Source organism: Malaclemys terrapin, unplaced genomic scaffold (genome assembly GCF_027887155.1).
Source record: "Malaclemys terrapin pileata isolate rMalTer1 unplaced genomic scaffold, rMalTer1.hap1 H_1, whole genome shotgun sequence".
NCBI classification, from domain to species: Eukaryota; Metazoa; Chordata; order Testudines; family Emydidae; genus Malaclemys; species Malaclemys terrapin.
The window spans coordinates 136,164-158,140 of record NW_026530195.1 but is presented as its reverse complement, the minus strand read 5'-3'; the positions used below and the strand labels follow the sequence as shown (position 1 = coordinate 158,140).

Sequence of the window (21,977 nt, the reverse complement as noted above, 5' to 3'; positions counted from 1 at the left end):
CCCAGCTCCCCACCCCACACAGCTCCATGTAACCACCCCCACACACCCCGTCTATGCAGCCCCCCGCCTGCCCCCACGCCTGTCTACCCAGCCCCCCGCTTGCCTCCACACCCCCATCTACCCAGCCCCCACCACACAGCTCCATGTAGCCTGCTCCCAAATCCCCATCTACCCAGCTCCTGCCTGCCCCCAGCCAGCCAGCCAGCCCGCCCCCACAGCACCATCTAGCCCCCCAGCCCCCCAGCCACACAGCACCATCTACCCAGCTCCCCACCCCCCCAGGCACCCAGCTCCCCACCCCAGCACCCCTGTCTACCCAGCCCCCCCAATCCCCCCCTCCATCTAGCCAACCCCCCTTCCCCCATATGCAGCCAGGCCCCTGCCCCCCATCCAGCCCCCTTCTCGCGGGCTCTGGTTTCTCTGGCCCCTTTAAGGGCGCCTGGCTGCAGCTGGCCCCGGGCCAAGGCTGCGTTTAGAGACAGGAATCGCTGAGCCAGCGGAGGGGGGGGGGCATACACAGGGACAGACAGACGGACGCAGGGAGGGCCGGACACAAGGACAGACAGGGGGACGGGCAGGGCCCAGCAGGGACAGACGGACACAGGTGGGCCTGACGCCCCCGGCCAGCTGCAGGCTCCATGGAGGGGACGTAAGTGCCCCCCTCCCCCACCCCAGGCTGTCCCCAGCCCCGGCCATGGAGCTGAAGGGGGGGGGAGAGTTGGGGGGCAGGAATAGGGGGGTGGTTGGTACTTGGGGGCCGGACCCCTGACCCCCCCCCCCCACACACACACACACCTTTACCCAGGCAGCAGGGCACAGAGTGGCAGGGGGGGAGGGGGAGCAGTGGGGGGGTTGGTACTTGGGGGGGGCTGGACCCCTGACCCCACACACACTGTTACCCAGGCAGCAGGGCACAGAGTGGCAGGGGGGAGGGGGAGCAGTGGGGGGGTTGGTACTTGGGGGGGCTGGACCCCTGACCCCACACAAACTGTTACCCAGGCAGCAGGGCACAGAGTGGCAGGGGGGAGGGGGAGCAGTGGGGGGGTTGGTACTTGGGGGGACTGGACCCCTGACCCCACACACACTGTTACCCAGGCAGCAGGGCCCTGAGCGGTGGGGGGAGGGGGTCTGGTATTTGGGGGACCAGATCCCTGACCCCGTCTCCCCCCAGGGTCCCCCCTCGGGCGGCGTACCGGGCGGCCATGGTGCTGAGCGGGGCGGGCGACGTGCTGGGCTACCGGAACCAGCGCTGGGAGTACTGCCCCTCGGGCCCCCAGATCCACGCCGAGCTGGCCCAGCTGGGGGGATTGGGGGGCATCCAGGCCGCGCCCCCCGACTGGCCCGTCAGCGATGACACCGTCCTGCACCTGGCGACCGCGGAGGCCCTGGCCACCGGTGAGAGGGGCACAGATCTGGGGAGAGGAAAAGGGGGCACAGATCCGGGGGGGTGGGCATGAGGGGCACAGATCCAGGGGGGCAGAGAAAAGGGGGCTGTGACGGTGCTGCCCGTGGGAGCCAGCTGAGGTCACTCAATCAGGGTGAACTGCAAACAGAACGGGGCACCAAACCCCAAATGCTGGTGGATCTTCCAATACTTAGATTTACCAACCAGCCTCTGTATTACCTCACTGGTTACTCAGAGTCCAACCAACGCAGTTCCCTTAAAGTGCCCAGCGTCCGGCCTCCGTCCAGACACACGTCAGATATGATGATGATTCCTGACAATCTGATCTCTTCATATAAAAGAAAAGGTTCTTCCAACCCCAAAGGATCAGCCACACACCCAGGTCCAATTATAACTCAGATCTTACCCCAAATCCACGCTATAGCCAATTCTTATTAACTAAGCTAAAATGTATTAAAAAAGAAAAGGGAGAGAGTGTTGGTTAACAGATCAATATACAGACAGACTGGAATTCAATTCTTGAGGGTCAGACACAGCAGAGATGAGCTTGTCGTTGCCAAAAGTCCTTTTAGAAATAGTCCAGAGGTTATAGTCCAATGTCCATATTCAGGGTGGCTCCAGTCAGCGACTGGGGATCTCAATCCTTAGGGCTTAAGGTTTCCCCCTCTTGAAACCCAAAGCAGATCTGAGATGAAGCAGGATCGTGTCCCAGGGTTCTTATACATTTCCAGCAGCCTTTCGGCCTGAGAAAACAATAGGCTTAATTCTCCTTCCAAACATCCTGGCAATTAGCACAGGGTCATTTATCCATTAAACAGTTCAGATCTAGGTTACCACAACCTTCAAAGAGACATAGAGACAATAATACTATTTCACTCAAGTATCCTACCCAGTCGCTACAGCTGGGCCCTGGGTCAGGTCAGTCTGGGAGGTAATTAACTCTCTGGCCCTGTCACCTTCCAATGAGATATTATATCACACTCAATGTCACAGGGGCACAGATATGGGGGAAGGGAATGGGGGGCACAGACACGGAGGGGAAATCAGGGATCAGGTTGGGCCGGTTAGCTGGACCCAGAGAAGTTGGGGTGTTGGGGGAGGAAGGGGACTGGCTGGGGGGCCCCAGACTGACCCCTCTCTCTGCCCCCCAGGACTGGAGGGGGAGGCGTTGCTGCAGGAGCTGGCGCGAGGCTACGTGGCAGCGATGGGCGACATGGAGGGCAGGAAACCCGGCCCCACCAGCATCCTGGGTATGGTAGGGACACCCCCTCATGCCTGGCACCCCCTGGGCACTGGGGCCCCCCCATGCCCACCAACACCTAGCCCACAGCTGCCTCCTGGGGCCCCCTCCACTGTCCCTCCCAGCTGCCCCACGCGCCCCCTGGAGCCTAGCAGCCCCCACGCCTGAGACATGTGGGGGGGCGCGTGGGAGGGTTGTCGGCTATGCATACCTGGGCTGGGTGTGGGGGGCTGGGGACAGGAGGGGGGTGCAATTTTGGGGACCCTGCAGGGCGCCCGTGTGACCCCCACTCTCTCTCCCCCCAGGGACGTCCCAGCTGCGCCCGGGCGAGCCGGCCGGGTACCGGATCCCCTTCAACCCCAGTGCCACCGGCTGCGGGGCCGCCATGCGCTCCATGGCCATCGGGCTCAGGTGGGGGGCGGGGCCCCAGGGGCCATGGGGCACCCCGGGGAAGGGGGTGGAGGTGGGGGGTCTCAGGAGGAGACTGGGGACAGAGCATCCAGGAAGATGGGGGCTCTGGGTCTTGGGGGTCTGGCGGGTGCATCCCAGGGGGCGCTGGGGGGTTCTGGTGTCAGGGGACACCTGGCTGGGGGGCATGATCCTGCACTGCCCCTGCCTCCCCCAGGTACCCGCGTCCCACAGAGCTGCCGACCCTGATCCGGATCAGCGTGGAGAGCGGGCGCATGACGCACCATCACCCCACAGGTAGGGGGCACAGGGGCTGGAGGGGAAAACGGTCCCACACTCCCACCCCGGCATCCCCCTCCCCCTTGCAGGGGACTGGGGGGCCGTGTGGGGGGCCATCCTCCCAATCTCCCATTGGGGGTTTCTGGGAGGGCTGTGGGAGGTCCCAGCCCCCAACGCTGTGCCCGTTGCAGGGAACTGGGGAGGCCCGGTCTGAGCGGTGGCTCTGCCCCCAGGCCGGGGGGGAAGGGTACCGGCGTCTCTGTGCGGGGCCCCTGATGGACGCTTCCCCGCTGCAGGGTACCTGGGGGCGCTGGCCTCGGCCCTGTTCACGGCCTATGCGGTGCGGGGACTCTCCCTGGCGCAGTGGGGGGCCGGCCTGCTGCAGACGCTGCCCCTGGCCCAAACCTACGTGCGGGACACGGGCATCGACACCCAGCCCAACCTGGATGCCTGGGGGTACTTCCCCCAGAAATGGACCTGGTGAGTGCGGGGGTAATGGGGGGACAGAGCCCTGGGCGAGGCTGGGGGTGCCAGGCGCAGGGCAGGAGATGGGAAAGGGGGCGCACAAACCCTGGGGGGCAGAGCCGGGGTGTCAGGTGCAGGGCAGAGGATTGGAAAGGGGGCGCACAACCCCTGGGGGGGCAGAGCTGGGGTGCCAGACACAGGGCGGGGAAAGGGGGGTGAGGCCGGGAGCAGTCAGCGGTCTGGTCTCATCCCTGCCCGCAGGTATCTGGCTGAGCGGGGCCTGGCCGAAGGACATGGCCCCCCCCGGTTCCCCTCCCCCTACGGCCCGGCGGAGCGGGACGGGGTCTACCAGACCTTCAGCCTGGAGGGCTGGGCGGGGCGCAGCGGGCACGACGCCCCCATGATCGCCTACGACGCGCTGCTGGGCGCTGGTGACCGCTGGGACGAGCTCTGCAGCCGGGCCATGTTCCACGGGGGTGAGTCTGGCCGCCCCAGAGCCAGCCGCATCCCCGGCCCCACCGTGCCCTAGGGCCAGCCGCACCCCTTATGCTGCACCCCAGAGCCAGCCGCATCCCCAGCCCCACCGTGCCCTAGGGCCAGCCGCACCCCTTATGCTGCATCCCAGAGCCAGCCGCATCCCTGGCCCCACCACGCTCCAGGGCCAGCCGCACCCCCAGTCCCGCTGCTCCCCAGAGCCAGCCGCACCCCAGGGCCAGCCGCCTCCCAACTCTGAGCCCTGTATAACCAGCCCCCTCCGCCCGCCGCATCCTGGCCCCGATGCTGGTATACACAGCTCCTAGAGCCCTGCCCCAGAGCCAGCCGCATCCGAACTCCAATATACACAGCCCCCAGCTCCCTGCCCCAGAGCCAGATGCATCCTTGCCCTGATGCTGGTATACACAGTGCCCGGTGTCTCACCCCAGAGCCAGCTGCATCTCGGCCCCCATATACACAGCCACCGGCACCCTGCCCCAGAGCCAGCCGCATTCTGGTCCCGATGCCAGTATACACAGTCCCCAGTGTCTCACCCCAGAGCCAGCCGCATCCCGGTGCCAGTACACACAGCTCATGACCCCAGAGACTACCTCACCCCGGTTGATCCCGGCCAGACTCTCCCAGCTGGGGCAGGGCCCAGGGCGACCCCCAAACTCATCCTCCTGCCTGGCCAACCTCCCTGCCCCCTCCAGGACTGCACCCCTGCTGGGCTCCAGCTTCCACAGGCCCTGCTCAGCCCCCCAACCTCCACAGCTGCAGTGGGGCAGGTTAATTGGCCTGGTCTGACCCACACTGACCTACTCAGGGCTCGTGTGGGGCAAACACCCCATTGCAGGATCCCCATGTGCCCAGCCCCCGCCCCAGAGGGGTCCCCGGGTGCCCCACCCCAGAGGGGCCGCGTCTCACCTGTGCCGATCTCCCCGCAGGAGACAGCGACTCGACGGGCGTCATTGCGGGGTGCTGCTGGGGGCTGGCGCACGGGCTGGCCGGGGTCCCCGAGGGGAATCACCGACACTTGGAGTACCGGCACCGCATGGAGGCAGCCGCCGACCGGATCCATGCCCTGGCCTGGGGGGAGAGCGCCCCGTGAGCGGGGGGACCCCGCTCTGCCCGGACACCTGGGTTCCTTCTTATCCCCACCACCCTGGCCTCCCACCCTGCACTCAACAGCCAACCCCACCGCAGGCCAGGGCTGGATTTGGGGGGTCCCCCATTCCCCAGATACATGGGGGAGGGGCACCAAATTCCCATCCCCCCCAGTGCACGCTCCTGGCACCCCATGAGCGGGGGGACCCCACTCGCTAGCACCTCCTACTGCTGCACCCAGGACACCAGGTCTCCCGGGTCAGTGTCGCTGCTCCTGGCACCATCCTGCTCAATAAACCCGTCTCCTGCTGTCCCATGCCAGCGGGGGTCATTTCAGGGGGGCCCGGGGCCCGTGCCAAGGAGCAGGCATCCCCTGGGGGATGGGCGAGGCCAGGGTGCAGGGGAGGAGTGGCCAGAACCCAGGCGTCCTGCTCCCTGCAGCGCAGCACCCCCAGCACCCCACTGATCCCAGCACTGACTGCCAGGGAAGGGTCCCCCACAGCCCCCAACGCCGGCTGCCTGCTGTGCTGTCCTCTCCTAGCCCTGCTCTGCAATCCCCCAGGGCCACCTTCCCGCAGGCCTTGTGCCCCAGCTGGGGGGGGGGAGAGATCAGCCCCCCGGGAACCCAGGCCCCCCTCTGCTCTAAGGGCTGTGCCCCCAAACCTGTTACTGGCTCCCCAGAGGGGCCTGCAGCCCCCAACTTTCTGCTCAGCCCCACCCGGCTGGGCCCCATCAGCCATTAAACCAGCTCCTGTCAGCGCCCACCCGCTCTTCCCCCAGCTGCTCCCAGCTCTGGTCATTGGCCTCCGCCAGCCAGCCGAGGTCACTCAATCCGGGTGCACTGCAAACAGAACGGGGCACCAATGTTGTACTTAAAGTACTGCACAGGATCTCTTCAGGGGGAATAAGGCAAAACGCCACATTTATTAGTAATACATGTATTCATTAACACTGTATTACATGCATATAATATATTACACTCACACTCACACACACACACAAACACACTCCGTCTTGTTGTTACCAATTAGTTGCTCCCCTTAACTTCACTGGCCAGGTGAGTTAGATGGGGGAGGGGGTGGAGCCGGGCTTCTGCCGATCCAGATCGATGCTCCCATGTTGACAAGACGAGACCCGGGGTCCTCTGCAAGACACCTCACTTTTATAGCAGCTTCCCTCTCATGCAAATCTAGACCAGATTCAAACTCTGTGTCTGTGTCCATTGGTCCTTTGTGCTGCTTTCTTTTGAGTGTTGTCCCAATGCTGCAAAGAGGGTGTTTCCAAAAGAAGGTGCTTGCTTCTAACCCCCGAGGCCGTCGGTATGTCTGCTTGTCTTTAATGAGCCCACTTGACACGTTTTATTGTCCTTGGTCTGGCTCCCAGCCCCTCTCCAACAGTTGAGGCTGTCTGGAGGTGCTGCCTTCCATGCCTTGCTCATCCACACCTCATTCATTCAACAGGGCAATTGATTGGGGGGGGGGGGGAGCTCTTGTTCTACTGCTAGCAAAAAGAAATTTTTCTTCTCTCTTATTCTATCCTTAGGGGCTATAATATTATACCAAGGGCAATGCAAAGTTTCTAAATGAGGCTTTGATACAAAGTCCCATGAAAACAGAGGTTACACGTGGGTAGACCCACCACAAGGTTATATGAAGAGGCACAATGTAAAGTTATATGAAAATTATCAGAGATTGATCTACATTGTCCCCCTTTTGACCTCTCAAGAACAATTCTTGAGTGGTCACCATATAAATCTTTTGTATTTGTTGCAAACAAACCAAACAATTATAACCAGGTGAATATAACTAAAACCATTACAATTGACTAAACACCAGATATAACATAAACACAAATGCAAACAATTATAATTATAATAATTGGAAATACAACAAGACCATTACCATTACAATAATTGGGTACATTGACAAACAAAATGAGGCCCAAGTTTGATGCTGCAATAGCCATCAAACAAAAAAAGTCACTGAGGTCAGGACCTCCTTAAGCACACACAACAAATAAGATTTTGTAGGAGTATCACAGTTGTTATGCAAGGTTAAGCTGATTTGGACTTAAACTAACATTCAGTTGCTAAAATGTTGTAGAATTCCCTATTTTTAACCTGTTCATGCTCTCTGTATGTGTGTATATATATCTCCTCAATATTTATTCCACTCTGTATGCATCCGAAGAAGTGGGCTGTAGTCCACGAAAGCTTATGCTCTAATAAATTTGTTAGTCTCTAAGGTGCCACAAGTACTCCTGTTCTTTTTGAGGATACAGACTAACACGGCTGCTACCCTGAAACCTATTTTTAACAGTTGTTCTCAGAGGTTTCTGGGGACCTGAAAGATGGGGCCATACAATTATGGGCCAAGGTTTTACAGGTTATGGGGGCCCAAGAACTACCCTTCAGGGCTTGGGGAAATAGAACCAGAGTGCATAGAGGAAAGTGTGGAATTAATAATAATACAAGCAAATGTAACTAACAATACAAATGTATTAATAACAAAAATTAACAACAAAATGACTATTAGAGAACCTGACAAAAAATAAACCTGATGCACTGGGGACCAAAGTTTTTTGGACACAAGTGGTGATTGATAAGTTGGATGGACATGGGGGAAGTAGAGAGAGGAAAAGACATTTGCCCTGTCTAGTGTAGTATCCCCTCTCTCTCTGGACCCAATGCTAGCACAGGACACCACCAGAGACAGACACAGAACATGCAACACAGAACACTGAACACAGACTTTGTCATGACACTAGAACCATGGTATTTTATAACTCTTCAGCTGGTGCCAGCTCTCCTGATGTTCTGGTTCAGAGCCTGAAAGATAGAAGCTTGGAAACAAATTAGCACAGTGCTCCCACCATGGCAGAACCTGCTTGGTCTCTGCCACAGTGTGTTTGGTACTTGGGGCTGCACAAATGCTAATTAAGTGGTGCATTTCTTGTGAGTGTAAATCCTCCCTTTCTCTCAGTAAAAGGGCGTTAACACTCCATCTAGAAAAAAAATCTGTTTTAAAATCTCCAGCCATTTTGCCATGGCCTGGAGATCTGAGGCAGAAGCAGGCACTGTTGTTAACTGTTTCAATGGCATTTTGGCCCAGGGAGGAGGAATTTACCCAAATATTTCAAATATCCCCCGTCCCAATCTCCAGAGGGGTTCCAAAGGTCTGCCCCCTTCTGGGGTCTTAAATGTTTCTTCTTCTGATGTTACTGCTGCTGTAAGATTTGAGAGTGCTGTTTTAACTCTCTGTACCCAACCTGTTTTCCAGTTTCTCTATCTGTTGCTTGCCTGGGCCCGATCCTGCTTTTTCCAATAAACAGTTCCTTTCCATGGGCACAAGCCTTGTTCCACTACCAATTTAGCAAGGAGGGTGGGCTTTCCAACTAGCCCCCACCCTTCCTGGTCCCATTCCTTAAACATTTTCTGCAAAATTGTGAAATTACCACAATATTACTTACAAAAAACAAAACAAAATAAAAAAACAAACAAACATAAACCACACTACACTGCCCAAATTCCTATATCCTTCAGAGTTTGTATCCTACAGATACAAGATCTGTATCTTATGTTTTTAACCCACTCTGGCCCAGAGGGAGAGACGCTAAGCCTCCCTCTGTATTACTCGGTCTGCTACCACCGAGGGTTCATACACCAATTATACAAATCCTTCCCCGGATCAGAGTGAGAAACACTAAGTTCTCCTCTTTAGCTCAGTCTTGCTACGGCTGAGGGTGTATGTACCTCTATAACACAATTTAAACCTAAACTCCTATATCCTTCAGAGTTTGGTTAATTAACTGAAAGTTTACGCTCTTTTTCCTATAGTGCCAGGCTTGCTAAAGCTGGCGGTGTGCACACCAGTTTTATAACTGTGGATTCTATGCTTGCTCCCCCTTTCGCATTCTCCACCAAAATGTTGTACTTAAAGTACTGCACAGGATCTTTTCAGGGGGAATAAGACAAAACGCCACATTTATTAGTAATACATGTATTCATTAACACTGTATCATATGCATATATTACACTTACACTCACACACACACACAAACACACTCCGTCTTGTTGTTACCAATTAGTTGCTCCCCTTAACTTCACTGGCCAGGTGAGTTAGATGGGGGAGGGGGTGGAGCCGGGCTTCTGCCGATCCGGATCGATGCTCCCATGTTGATAAGACGAGACCCGGGGTCCTCTGCAAGACACCTCACTTTTATAGCAGCTTTCCTCTTATGAAAAAAGAAGAACAGGAGTACTTGTGGCACCTTAGAGACTAACAAATTTATTAGAGCATAAGCTTTCTATATGCATCCGAAGAAGTGGGCTGTAGTCCACGAAAGCTTATGCTCTAAATTTGTTAGTCTCTAAGGTGCCACAAGTACTCCTGTTCTTCTTTTTGCGGATACAGACTAACACGGCTGCTACTCTGAAACCTTTCCTCTTATGCAAATCTATACCAGATTCAAACTCTGTGTCTGTGTCCATTGGTCCTTTGTGCTGCTTTCTTTTGAGTGTTGTCCCAATGCTGCAAAGAGGGTGTTTCCAAAAGAAGGTGCTTGCTTCTAACCCCCGAGGCCATCGGTATGTCTGCTTCTCTTTAATGAGCCCACTTGACACGTTTTATTGTCCTTGGGTCTGGCTCCCAGCCCCTCTCCAACAGTTGAGGCTGTCTGGAGGTGCTGCCTTCCATGCCTTGCTCATCCACACCTCATTCATTCAACAGGGCAATTGATTGAGGGGGGGGGGGGGAAAGCTCTTGTTCTACTGCTAGCAAAAAGAAATTTTTCTTCTATCTTATTCTATCCTTAGGGGCTATAATATTATACCAAGGGCAATGCAAAGTTTCTAAATGAGGCTTTGATACAAAGTCCCATGAAAACAGAAAAAAGAAGAACAGGAGTACTTGTGGCACCTTAGAGACTATGAAAACAGAGGTCACACGTGGGTAGACCCACCACAAGGTTATATGAAGAGGCACAATGTAAAGTCATATGAAAATTATCAGAGATTTATCTACACCAAACCCCAAACGCTGGTGGATCTTCCAATACTTAGATTTACCAACCAGCCTCTGTATTACCTCACTGGTTATTCAGAGTCCAACCAACGCAGATCCCTTAAAGTGCCCAGCGTCCGGCCTCCGTCCAGACACACACGTCAGATATGATGAGGATTCCTGACAATCTGATCTCTTCATATAAAAGACAAGGTTCTTCCAACCCCAAAGGATCAGCCACACATCCGGGTTCAATTATAACTTAGATCTTACCCAAAATACACACTAATAGCCAATTCTTATTAACTAAGCTAAAATTTATTACAAAAGAAAAGGGAGAGAGTGTTGGTTAAAAGATCAATATACAGACAGACTTGAATTCAATTCTTGAGGTTCAGACACAGCAGAGATGAGCTTGTAGTTGCCAAAAGTCCTTTTAGAAATAGTCCCGAGGCTATAGTCCAATGTCCATATTCAGGGTGACTCCAGTCAGTGACTGGGGATCTCAATCCTTGTGGCTTAAGGTTTCCCCCTCTTGAAATCCAAAGCAGATCTGAGATGAAGCAGGATCGTGTCCCAGGGTCTTATATATTTCCAGCAGCCTTTCGGCCTGCGAAAACAATAGGCTTAATTCTCCTTCTCTCAAACATCCTGGCAATTAGCACAGGGTCATTTATCCATTAAACAGTTCAGACACAGGTTACCACAACCTTCAAAGAGACATAGAGACAATAATACTATTTCCCTCAAGTATCAACATAAATGTTAATATTCCTGTTTTGACCTTTGAATCAAAGCTCTAGCAATAGACCAGACTTGTTTGCTGACCCCACAAGCCCTGAGCACCCAGCTCCCGTCTACCTCTAACAACCCCGGCTGCATTTCCCAGCTCTGCTCATGAACAGATCTTCCGAACCAGTCGCTACAGTTGGGCCCTGGGTCAGGTCAGTCTGGGAGGTAATTAACTCTCTGGCCCTGTCACCTTCCAATGAGATATTATATCACACTCATAACGTCACACTCCCCCAAAATCCCCAACCTCAATTGCCCCCCTGCTCTGAGCCCCCCGGTTGGGCAGTCAGCTGGACAGGACATCTGAGTTCCTGGTCTTGTCCTCCTGCCCCATTGTCCACATGCAGCCTGGGGGAAGCCACCTGCCATGCAGATGGGCAGGAAACCCATTGGCTGAGGAGTGGGCTCTCCCTTGGGGCCCTCCCACCAGGGTGATGTGCAGAGACAGCCTGGGCACCGCCCCAAAGGACAAACTGGGGCCACGGGGCTAAGTCTGTCCCATTCACGCCCCCCCCACCCTGTGTGATAACCAGAGCAAGACGCCTGCTGAGAGGCTCAGTGAGAATCCAGAACGATACCACACAAGAACCCAAATCAAGGAGAGAAGAAGCAGGCTGCTCCCTGCGGCAGGGAGAGACAAAGCAGGCTGCTCCCCGCGGCAAAGGGCTTCACTCACCCCCTGGCTCTAGGCTGGCTACCCCACTGACTCTCCACACTGACAAACTGCCCCCAAAAGGCCCCATCTCCACTGCACCCTGCAGCCAGCTCAGCTCTGTGGAGGGAGAACGGGGGGGAAGCTGGACTAACTTACAGCATTAAAGGCTGCGCTGGGTGAGCTGCATTCACACTAGCAGCACTTCGCTGTATGGGGGGCCGGGGGGATCAGGCTGTGGGAGCCTTGCGGGGAGGAGTTTTCTTAAGGTGGAATTGCCAAAGCAGGGTCTCACCGGGTAGAATAGTGGGGGGGGTAAGGGAGGCCCCATATCTCAGGGGGCTCTGGGCAAGCAGAGGGGGATTCTGCCCCCACCCTCTGACTGAAGCCCCCAGTGGAGGGGGAGCTGAGCTGGGTTTTCTGGGGTCTCTTGCAACTCCCACCATAACAGAGAGGGGCCATCCCATATCACCCAGCAGAGAGGGGCCCCTGCCCTAGAGGAAGGGCTTAGCCCCTGCTCCATGGGGGGAATCTCCTGTAACGGACACTGGTGATATCCCATAAGAGACCCCAGCCCCACCCCATGCCCCACGATGGGATTGAACCCCAGAACGGGGTCCTACACCCCACAATTCCCCCCTGCAAAGCTTGCCATCCCACAATACCCCCAGCCCCATATGCTCAGTGCCCCCAGAGATGGGTGTTAGCCCTCTCCCCACAACCGGGTTCTGGGAACCAAGGTTCCTGCGTCCCAAAATTTCCACCTTAAAAGCTTTGGAGGGGACACCCCATGAGACCCCCTGCCCCAGCTCTGCAGGGGGGCTGAGCTGCAGGGAGCGCCCCGTGGGGGTCACAAAGGGGATGTGAACTCAGGACTCTAATCAGAGATATGGCACTGAGCCCTCTGCATCTGAACCCAGGCATCCTGGCTCCCAGCCCCCCTGCTATAACCACCAGCCCCCAGTCCTCTCCCAGAGCCAGGGAGAGAACCCAGGAGTCCAGGGTCCCAGCCCCCCTGCTCTAACCCCCCAGCTCCCCCTCCCTTCCCAGAGCCGGGAGTGAACCCAGGCGTCTGGGCTCCCAGCTCCTGTGCCAGCCAGCAGATGTTGGCCAGGCGGGTTTATCCAGCAGCTGCCCTGGTCAGGATGGCGACAGGCCATGGGGGTGAGGATAATCCCCTGACGTGGGAGTGACTATAACCCCCCCCACCCAGCCTGGCACGGCCGCCTCCTCCTCCAGCCACAGCTCTGGCTCCGGGGCAGCAGCCGGCACCATGCAGAACGCCCTGGGGCCCGCCTGCATCTTCCTGCGCAAGGGCATCGCTGAGAAGCATGGGGTGAGATGCCTGGTTCTGCAAGGGAAGTGGGGGGCTGGGAGCTCGGACGCCTGGGTTCTCTCCCGGCTCTGGGAGAGGAGTGGGGGCTGGTGGGTTAGAGCAGGGGGGGCTGGGAGCCCAGACGCCTGGGTTCTCCCCGGCTCTGGGAGGGGAGTGGGGGCTGGTGGGTTAGAGCAGGGGGGGCTGGGAGCCAGGACTCCTGGGTTCTCTCCCGGCTCTGGGAGGGGAGGGGAGGGGGCTGGTGGGTTAGAGCAGGGGGGGCTGGGAGCCAGGACTCCTGGGTTCTCCCCGGCTCTGGGAGGGGAGGGGAGGGGGCTGGTGGGTTAGAGCAGGGGGGCTGGGAGCCAGGACTCCTGGGTTCTCTCACGGCTCTGGGAGGGGAGGGGGCCTGGTGGGTTAGAGCCGGGGCGGGGCTGGAAGTCCGGACACCTGGGTTCTCTCCCCAGCAGGACCGCACTGGGTCCCTGAGTGTGTCTCTTTATTGCAGCACCGGGAGCTGGGAGCCGATGAAATTGAAGGTAAGAAGCCCACAGGAGGGGAGTGGGATTTAGTGGTTAAAGCAGGGAAGGAGTGGTGGGGCTGGGAGCCCGGACGCCTGGGTTCTCGTTGCAGCCCAAAGGAGAGCGGGGTCTAGTAGGTTGGTGCAGGAGCCCCCGGTACTAGCCCCACCCCCAGGAGGGCTGTGGGGGAACACAGGTGCTGCAGGTCCCAGCACTCCTGGGTGCGGTGGGGAGGGGGCCCAGCAGTCCTGGGTTCCCCCCGGGGGGGAGCTCAGCCCGGACGGCAGGGGGGGCCCAGCCCGGTGGGGGGGATCAGCAAGGCGGGGGGGGCTCAGCCCAGCAGGGGGGGAGCTCAGCCTGGACGGCGGGGGGGCCCAGCCCGGTGGGGGGGCTCAGCCCAGCGGGGGGGGGCCCAGTCCAGCGGGGGGGGGCTCAGCACGACTGCAGGGGGCCCAGCCTGGTGGGGGGGCTCAGCCCCGCAGGGGGGGGCCCAGCCCAGCAGGGCTCAGCACGACTGCAGGGGGCCCAGCCCGGTGGGGGGGGGCTCAGCCCGGCGGGGGGGCCCAGCACGACTGCAGGGGGCCCAGCCCGGTGGGGGGGCTCAGCCCGGCGGGGGGGGGCTCAGCCCGGCGGGGGGGGGCCCAGCACGACTGCAGGGGTCCCAGCCCGGCGGGGGGGGCTCAGCCCGGCGGTTCCCGGCAGAGCTGCGCGAGGCCTTCGCGGAGTTCGACAAGGACAAGGACGGGCTGATCGGCTGCAAGGACCTGGGCAACCTGATGCGCACCATGGGCTACATGCCCACCGAGATGGAGCTCATCGAGCTCTCGCAGCAGATCAACATGAACCGTGAGCCGGGGTGACCGGGGGGGGCTCCTGGCAGGGCGGTGCCCGGGAAGGGGTGGGGCTCCTGGCAGAGGGGTGCCCAGAAGGGGCGGGGCTCCTAGCAGAGGGGTGCCCGGGAGGGGACGGGGCTCCTAGCAGAGGGGTCCCCGGGAGGGGGCGGGGCTCCTGGCAGGGGACCCCGGCTGACCCCCACCTCCCATTGCAGTGGGGGGCCAGGTGGATTTCGAAGACTTCGTGGAGCTGATGACACCCAAGCTGCTGGCCGAGACGGCCGGGATGATTGGGCTGCAGGAGATGAGGGACGCCTTCAAGGAGGTGAGGGAGAGAGAACCCAGGCGTCCGGGCTCCCAGCCCCACCCCCCGGTCCTAACCCCCCTCCCCTCCCCTCCCCTCCCAGAGCCAGGAGAGAACCCAGGAGTCCAGGCTCCCAGCCCCTGGCTCTAACCCCCCTTCCAGGGCTGGGAGAGAACCCAAGTGTCTGGGCTCTCAGCCCCCTCCCCTCTCAGAGCCAGGGAGCGAACCCAGGAGTCCTGACGGCTGCCCCCTCCCCGTTCCCCCGCAGTTTGACACCAACGGGGACGGGGAGATCACGCTGGACGAGCTGCAGCTGGCCATGCAGCGCCTCATGGGCGAGCGGCTCACCCCCCGCGAGATCAGCGACGTGGTCAAGGAGGCCGACATCAACGGGGACGGGACCGTCGACTTCGAGGGTGCGTGGGGCGCCCTGGGGGATAAACGCGCTGCTCGGCCAGAGCCCACACGGGTCACGCCCCACGGCCCTGGCAAGGGATTGTGGGTAACGCGCCGCTCGGCCAGAGCTCACATGGGTCACGCCCCACGGTCCTGGCAAGGGATTGTGGACCGGTGTTGGTGGACCATGGCCTGCCAGCTCTAAAAGGGGATTGTGGGTAAGGCACACTGGTGTGAGTGGCGCAGGGCTTCCTGGGGGCTGGGATCCCCTGGTGGGGCGGCTCCGTGGGGCTGGGATCAGTACTAATGGGGGTCTTTCCCCTGCAGAGTTTGTGAAGATGATGTCACGCTGAGGGGCCTGAGCCCTGCCGAGATCAGAGACTGACCTTGGGGGGGGGGGGTCGAGCCCGACTGGCTGTCAAGACACCACTATGAGTTACCCCCAAATCGCTGCATCCTGCCCCCCACCTCCCTGCCAACTACCCCCAGAGTCCCCAATGCCTTCCCCAGCCTCCTCTTCCCCAGCCTCCTCACCCCCAGCCCCCTCCCACAGCCTTCCCCCACACCATGTCCCCCCAGACCTCCACCCCCCCCAGCACTCACTCACCTCCCCCTCCACTCCCCACGGCCCTTCCTTTCCTGTCCCCCCCCCCCGCCCCATGGCTCTCTGGATCCCACCGTCCCCCCAGCTCTCCTCCCCGGACCCCTCCACCGCAGACACGCAGCCCTTGTGTGCAATAAAAGCCATGTGCTGAACCCAGGCGTCCGAGGGAGGCTTTCTTGGCCAGGGGATCACGGTTACAACGCGGCAGCAGGGGCTGGGGAGAGGCCGAGCCGAGTGCAGGGCGAAAGGCTTAAAGACGATAATCACAGCCCGCGGGGACAACATATGGATGGGAACAACCGGCTTAGCATGGGTGGCTGGGGGGGCAGGGCAGGGCACGGCTGGGCTGGCAGGGGCTGCGGGTCGGGAGTGAGGGGCACCGGCAGAGCTGGGGGGAGCCCAGGACTGGGCTAGCAGGGGCTGTGGGTCAGGAGTGAGGGGCACCGGCAGGGCTGGGGCTGGGGCAGGGCTGGGCTAGCAGGGGCTGTGGGTCAGGAGTGAGGGGCACCGCCAGGGCTGGGGCTGGGGCAGGGCTGGGCTAGCAGGGGGCTGTGGGTCAGGAGTGAGGGGCACCAGCAGAGCTGGGGGGGAGTCCAGGGCTGGGCTAGCAGGAGTTGCGGGTCGGGAGTGAGGGGCACCGGCAGGGCTGGGGCTGGGGCAGGGCTGGGCTAGCAGGAGTTGCGGGTCGGGAGTGAGGGGCACCGGCAGAGCTGGGGGGGAGTCCAGGGCTGGGCTAGCAGGGGCTGCGGGTCGGGAGTGAGGGGCACCGGCAGAGCTGGGGGGAGCCCAGGACTGGGCTAGCAGGGGCTGTGGGTCAGGAGTGAGGGGCACCGGCAGGGCTGGGGCTGGGGCAGGGCTGGGCTAGCAGGGGCTGTGGGTCAGGAGTGAGGGGCACCGCCAGGGCTGGGGCTGGGGCAGGGCTGGGCTAGCAGGGGGCTGTGGGTCAGGAGTGAGGGGCACCAGCAGAGCTGGGGGGGAGTCCAGGGCTGGGCTAGCAGGAGTTGCGGGTCGGGAGTGAGGGGCACCGGCAGGGCTGGGGCTGGGGCAGGGCTGGGCTAGCAGGAGTTGCGGGTCGGGAGTGAGGGGCACCGGCAGAGCTGGGGGGGAGTCCAGGGCTGGGCTAGCAGGGGCTGCGGGTCGGGAGTGAGGGGCACCGGCAGAGCTGGGGGGGAGTCCAGGGCTGGGCTAGCAGGAGTTGCGGGTCGGGAGTGAGGGGCACCGGCATGGGGGTCCTGGCAGCCCGTCCCCCTGTCCTCCCCAGGCACAGCTGTCTGTCATTAGGGGCTGAGATTAAATTGCGGCTTCAGCTCCAATCCTGGGAGTTTTTAATCCGGAAATATCGTTAAATGAAACGAGCAGCCGAGCCGGATAATCCCCCCGGTGCCCTGGGATTGCTCCAGCACCTGGGTGTCTTGGGGCTGAGGGGCTGAGATTGGGTGGTGGTGGGGTCCGTGGGTCTGTGGCACTGCAGGGAGATGGACGTACCCGCAGCCCCCCGCCAGCCCAGCCCTGCGGTGCCCCTCACTCCCGACCCGCAGCCCCTGCCAGCCCTGGGCCCCTCCCCAGCTCTCTACCACTCCCTCCCCCTTCAGTTCCTGCTCCCTGGCTCTACACCCCAGCGCTCGGCTGTGTACAGACACATCCTGCTCTCATGGGAGGGGCTGAGACCCTGCGCCCTACACAACGGGACCCCCAATCTCGCTCACCACGGGTCTGCGCCACGCCCGGCCCGACAGGCCCCGATCTCGCTCACCGTGGGTCTGCGCCGCGCCCGGCCCGACGGGCCCCGATCTCACTCACCACGGGTCTGCGCCACGCCCGGCCCGATGGGCCCCGATCTCGCTCACCGCGGGTCTGCGCCACGGCCGGCCCGATGGGCCCCGATCTCGCTCCCCATGGGTCTGCGCCACGCCTGGCCCGATGGGCCCCGGTCTCGCTCCACCCCCGCTGCTGTGAGCAGTGGGACCCACTGCCCTGCGGCGGAGTTAAGGCCCATGGGCTGAGGGGTCAGTTCACACCAGGGTCCCGGCCGGGCTGCTGGCTCACATACAGGCCCCGATCCCTGGAGCTCTCACACTCGCTGGGCCTGTTCCCCGACGCAGACCGCGGAGGCTGGGACCCTGCCAGAGCAGGTGGCACGTAGGGGAGTGGGGGCCCCCATACACCGTGTGTGCCCCACTGAGAGTCCTGGGGAGAAGTGGGGGGAAGGGCTGGGAAGGAACCCCAGTGCAGGGGGAAGGGGAGTCATAGTCTGTGACTCAGGACTCCAGGGTTCTCTCATACATCTGAGAGGGATGTGGGGTTTAGTGGTTTAGAGCAGGGTGGCTGGAAGCCAGGACTCCTGGGTTCTCTCCTGGGTCTGGGAGGGGAGTGCGGGCTGGTGGGGTAGAGCCAGGACTCCTGGGTTCTCTCCTGGCTCTGGGAGGGGAGTGTGGGCTGGTGGGGTAGAGCCAGGACTCCTGGGTCCCAAGCTGCTCTCTGTGATGTTGTCAGAGGGTGGGCTCCACCCATTCATTAGCGCTGATTGCAGCAGGGTGTGGCCAGGCAGTGCCAGGGGAGGGGATATATCAGACCCCTGTGGAGGCCCAGAAGGGAGCTAGTAAGCAGGGGGAGGGGGTTTCCCTGGGGCAGGGCTTTGGGGTGCAGTGTGTCTTGCACAGCTGGGTGCCTGGGGCCACCCAGGGGTAAGCTCGCTGACCTGCCCCCATAGCCATGGGCGAGTCCCCCGTGCGGGTGGAGGTGCTGACCCAGGTAAAGGGAAGGGGGCTCTGGGGTGTCATGGTGGGGGTGGAGGGCTTTGGGGGTGACCTGTGTTGGGGAAGGTGGGGGAGTGGTGATCCCTGAGGGAAGAGTGTCTGGAGAAGGAGGGACCCTGGGCTGGGGGACCCCTGGGGATGCACAGCTGTGTTAGGGGCAGGCAGGCTCTGGACTGTGGGGGGATGACCTAGGTGCTGGTGCCCCTCTAACCCCTCTCTCCCCCCAGCTGCAGCACCACGGCATCCCCTCAGAGCAGATCACCTACCCTCGCGTCACCCTCTCCGCGCCCTGGCGGCTCTGTGTCCGGCATGGCCCCCCTGAGGACCCTGCTGGGGCCCGAGTCACTCTGCTTGATCTGCGTGAGCCCCACGGCCCAGCCACCCACAGTTGGCCCCTGCACCAGGCCCAGGGTGCGCTGGCCCACCCCAGCCAGCCCCTGCTGGCCCTACGAGGTATGGGGGTCTCACGGGTACGAGGAGGGGGGCAGCAGGGGCCAGACCCCCAGGCCAGGGAACAGGGTAGGGGGTGTTCTAGGCTGACTGGTAATAGCATCAATTCCCCATAGAGGCCCCAGCCTGACCCTCAGCCCCATGGCCTCACTGCACCCCAATGGGGGTCCTCACCTCACCTCCCCCATGGCTCAGTTGGCCTGTCTCTGCCCACAGCGGGCCGTGGCGCTGTGGGGCTGGGCCCCGGAGCCCCGGCCTGTCTCTGCCCGCAGCGGGCCGTGGCGCTGTGGGGCCGGGGCCTGGGGCGCTGACTCGTCTCTGCCCGCAGCGGGCCGTGGCGCTGTGGGGCCGGGGCCTGGGGCGCTGAGCTGTCTCTGCCCGCAGCGGGCTGTGTGGCACAGGTGTTCGACGTGGCGCAGCGCTGCCTACGCTGGCAGTGGACCTTTGCCCACCCCCTGGAGTTCTGGGCCTGGCTGGAGCCCAACACGCTGGCGCTGGTGACGGAGGAGGAGGTGTTCCACTGGGCCCTCAGCCGTGAGCATGCCACAGGCCACCCCCGTCGGGGAGCTGACAGGCGCCCTGGGAGGAGGGTGGGCTGGTCAATGGGGGGCTAGCCTGGGGGTCCTGTGGAGCGGGACTGGTTGGCATGGGGGGGGTCTGGCAGGGGGTTCTGTGGGGAGCAGGGCTGATCAGCGGGGGGGTTGGGCAGGGGATGCCATGGGGAGGGGGGCTGGTTGGCAGGGGGCAGGCAGGAGGTGTCGGGGGGGAGGGGGGTGGCCGGTTGGTGTGGGGTGGAGTCAGGCAGGGGGTGCTGTGGGGAGGGGGGCTGGTTGACGTGGGGGGATCGGGCAGGGAGTGCTGTGGGAGGTGGCCGGTCAGCGTGGGGCAGGGGGTGCCGTGAGGGGCGGTCGCTAAGCTCCTAACTCTAGTCTGTACCCCCGGCCAGCAGGACCAAAGCCGCGGCGTCAGTTCTGGCGCCATGAGCAGCTGTGGCACACGGAGGTGGTGGGATACCAGCAGGATGCCAGTGGGCTCTGGCTGGCGCTGTCCACGCTGGGCCTGGACCAGGTAAGGACCACCCCCCCTGCCAGCTGCCCCCAGAATCCCAGCGGCCTCTCTGCCCAGCTGACCCTGTGTCTCTCCCCAGAAGGGCCAGGTGGTGGGGCTGACCCAGCTGCACTGGAGGGGGGGGCGGCTCTCCCAGGTCATTGAGGCCCAGGCAGTGGCGCTGCCCCGGCACAGCTTCTCCAGGAACCCCCACCCCTCCTCCGCCTTGCTGGCCGCCGTCCGGCACGGGGCAGAGCGCTACGGGCAGGTGTGTGACTGGGGGGGGCTGGCTCCCGGAGGGTTGTGGATAGTGCCTGCGGTGGGCGGGAGGGGAAAGGCAGGGCAGGTGGGGGCTGGCTCCCGGAGGGCTGTGGGTAGTGCCTGGGGTGGGCGGGAGGGGAAAGGCAGGGCAGGTGGGGGCTGGCTCCCGGAGGGCTGTGGGTAGTGCCTGGGGTGGGCGGGAGGGGAAAGGCAGGGCAGGTGGGGGCTGGCTCCCGGAGGGTTGTGGGTAGTGCTTGGGGTGGGCAGGAGTGGAGGGGGGCGACTCCTGGTGGGTTGTGGGTAGTGCTTGGAGTGGGCAGGAGTGGAGGTGGCAGAGCGCAGTGCCAGGGCGGGGGGCAGGCAGGTGGCAGATGGGGGCTGGGGAAGGGTTGTACCAGTCTGACCACCGCCCCCTCTCTCTCAGTTCCACGTGGTGGAGCTGGGCCCGCACCAGCCAGGCAACGCTGCCCTGCTCAGTGCCCGCGCCAGCCTAGCCTTCAAGGGTGCCAGGCCCGGGGACTTCCCCAGCGCCGTGCAGGTGAGTCAGGAGCAGGGTGTGTGGTGGGTCCCTGGGGGAGATGAGGGGGGTTGCTGGGGGTGCCTGCCAGCAGCGTGGGGCTATCTGGGCGTGCGTGACCCAGCCCCTCTCCTCCCCTCCCCACAGTTCGCCCCACAGCTGGGCCTGGCCCTGGTGCTCACCAAGCACGCCCTGCTCTTCCTGGCCGACGTGGAGACCGCCCAGCCCCTGCACCGCGTCCAGCTGGCCTGGGACATCGTCTTCACCACGGTGCCCGACCCCCCCCGCCACGGCCTGGTGGGGGTGTGCCGCAGCGGCAAGGTGAGCCGGGGGGCAGCCTGCCGAGGGGGAGGGATGCCCTGCTGGGAGGCTGGGCTAGGGGCACGGGTGGGGAGGGGAGAGCCCTGGGCAGCTCCAGCCCTGCACCCCTGACAGCCCCTCTCTCCTTCCCCGCCCCCTCTGCAGGTGCTGTCCGTCTCGCTGGGCCCGGATCCCCTCCTGCAGCTGCTGTCGCGCCGCCCTGCCAGCCTCTATCTCACCCAGCGCCTGCTGCAGCTGGTGGGGCAGGCACCGCGCCCCGGGGCCAGCCCAGACCCCAAGCCGGGGGGCTGGGGAGCAGACAGGGCTGGGGGGCTCTGTCACTAGGGTAACTTGTACCGGGGGGGAGGTGTCTGGCGCTGAGAGGTGAAAGCAGGGACTGGCCTGAGTCTCCTGCAGCCCCAGGGGCTGGGAAGGGGAGGAGTCGGCCTGAGGTTCCCATCAGTGGGGGGGGGGGGGTAGGAGACCCTCTCTGCAGCTCTCCTGCCACTGACTGGGGGGGGGGCACCCCAGCTGCAATGTCCTGCGTCCTCGGTTTTACAATAAACGGAAGAAGCTGGAGCCCTGGACTGGGGCTGGCATCTGGCATTCAGCTGTGTGGGTCTCTGCCTGGAAGCCCTGGGGGGGGGGGGGGTTGTCTGCCTGGGAGCCGGGAGCAGGGGGCTCTGGTTAGATGCTGGGGGGAGTGGGGGGGGGGAATGTGTCTCTGGCTTGGAGTCAGGAGCAGGGGGCTCTGGATAGATGCCGGGGGGCGGGGGGGGAATGTGTCTCTGGCTCGGAGTCAGGAGCAGGGGGCTCTGGTTAGATGTCGGGGAGGGTGGGGGGTGTTGCTC

General features: G+C 61.8%; 3 protein-coding genes and 2 long non-coding RNA genes across 5 annotated transcripts; 3 read left to right on the top strand and 2 right to left on the bottom strand.

Moving 5' to 3' along the window:
• The first annotated feature begins 521 nt into the window (after nt 1-521).
• LOC128829642 (ADP-ribosylhydrolase ARH1-like) lies at nt 522-6,588 on the top strand. The gene is made up of 8 exons (XM_054015119.1): nt 522-649; nt 1,172-1,395; nt 2,557-2,655; nt 2,951-3,056; nt 3,271-3,350; nt 3,629-3,812; nt 4,059-4,273; nt 5,219-6,588. Exons 1-8 carry the CDS (start codon nt 639-641, stop codon nt 5,380-5,382), a joined length of 1,083 nt encoding a protein of 360 aa, XP_053871094.1. The 5' UTR covers nt 522-638; the 3' UTR covers nt 5,383-6,588.
• Nucleotides 6,589-6,850: 262 nt separating this feature from the next.
• On the bottom strand, nt 6,851-7,906 carry LOC128829643 (uncharacterized). Its single transcript, XR_008443366.1, has 2 exons — nt 7,695-7,906; nt 6,851-7,497 (listed from the first exon to the last, which is right to left on the bottom strand). It is a non-coding gene; the product is annotated as an uncharacterized LOC128829643 (long non-coding RNA).
• Nucleotides 7,907-9,343: 1,437 nt separating this feature from the next.
• On the bottom strand, nt 9,344-10,118 carry LOC128829656 (uncharacterized). Its single transcript, XR_008443372.1, has 2 exons — nt 9,816-10,118; nt 9,344-9,604 (listed from the first exon to the last, which is right to left on the bottom strand). It is a non-coding gene; the product is annotated as an uncharacterized LOC128829656 (long non-coding RNA).
• A 2,965-nt stretch (nt 10,119-13,083) lies between these two features.
• Nucleotides 13,084-15,744, top strand: LOC128829657 (calcium-binding protein 5-like). Its single transcript, XM_054015129.1, has 6 exons — nt 13,084-13,158; nt 13,646-13,676; nt 14,361-14,504; nt 14,707-14,816; nt 15,064-15,211; nt 15,519-15,744. The coding sequence occupies exons 1-6, from the start codon at nt 13,096-13,098 to the stop codon at nt 15,542-15,544; spliced, it is 522 nt and encodes a 173-aa protein (XP_053871104.1). The 5' UTR covers nt 13,084-13,095; the 3' UTR covers nt 15,545-15,744.
• A 2,763-nt stretch (nt 15,745-18,507) lies between these two features.
• LOC128829612 (clathrin heavy chain 2-like) lies at nt 18,508-21,651 on the top strand. The gene is made up of 8 exons (XM_054015091.1): nt 18,508-18,546; nt 18,779-19,004; nt 19,386-19,535; nt 19,951-20,069; nt 20,149-20,316; nt 20,734-20,847; nt 20,974-21,147; nt 21,292-21,651. Exons 1-8 carry the CDS (start codon nt 18,508-18,510, stop codon nt 21,469-21,471), a joined length of 1,170 nt encoding a protein of 389 aa, XP_053871066.1. The 3' UTR covers nt 21,472-21,651.
• Nucleotides 21,652-21,977: the final 326 nt, after the last annotated feature.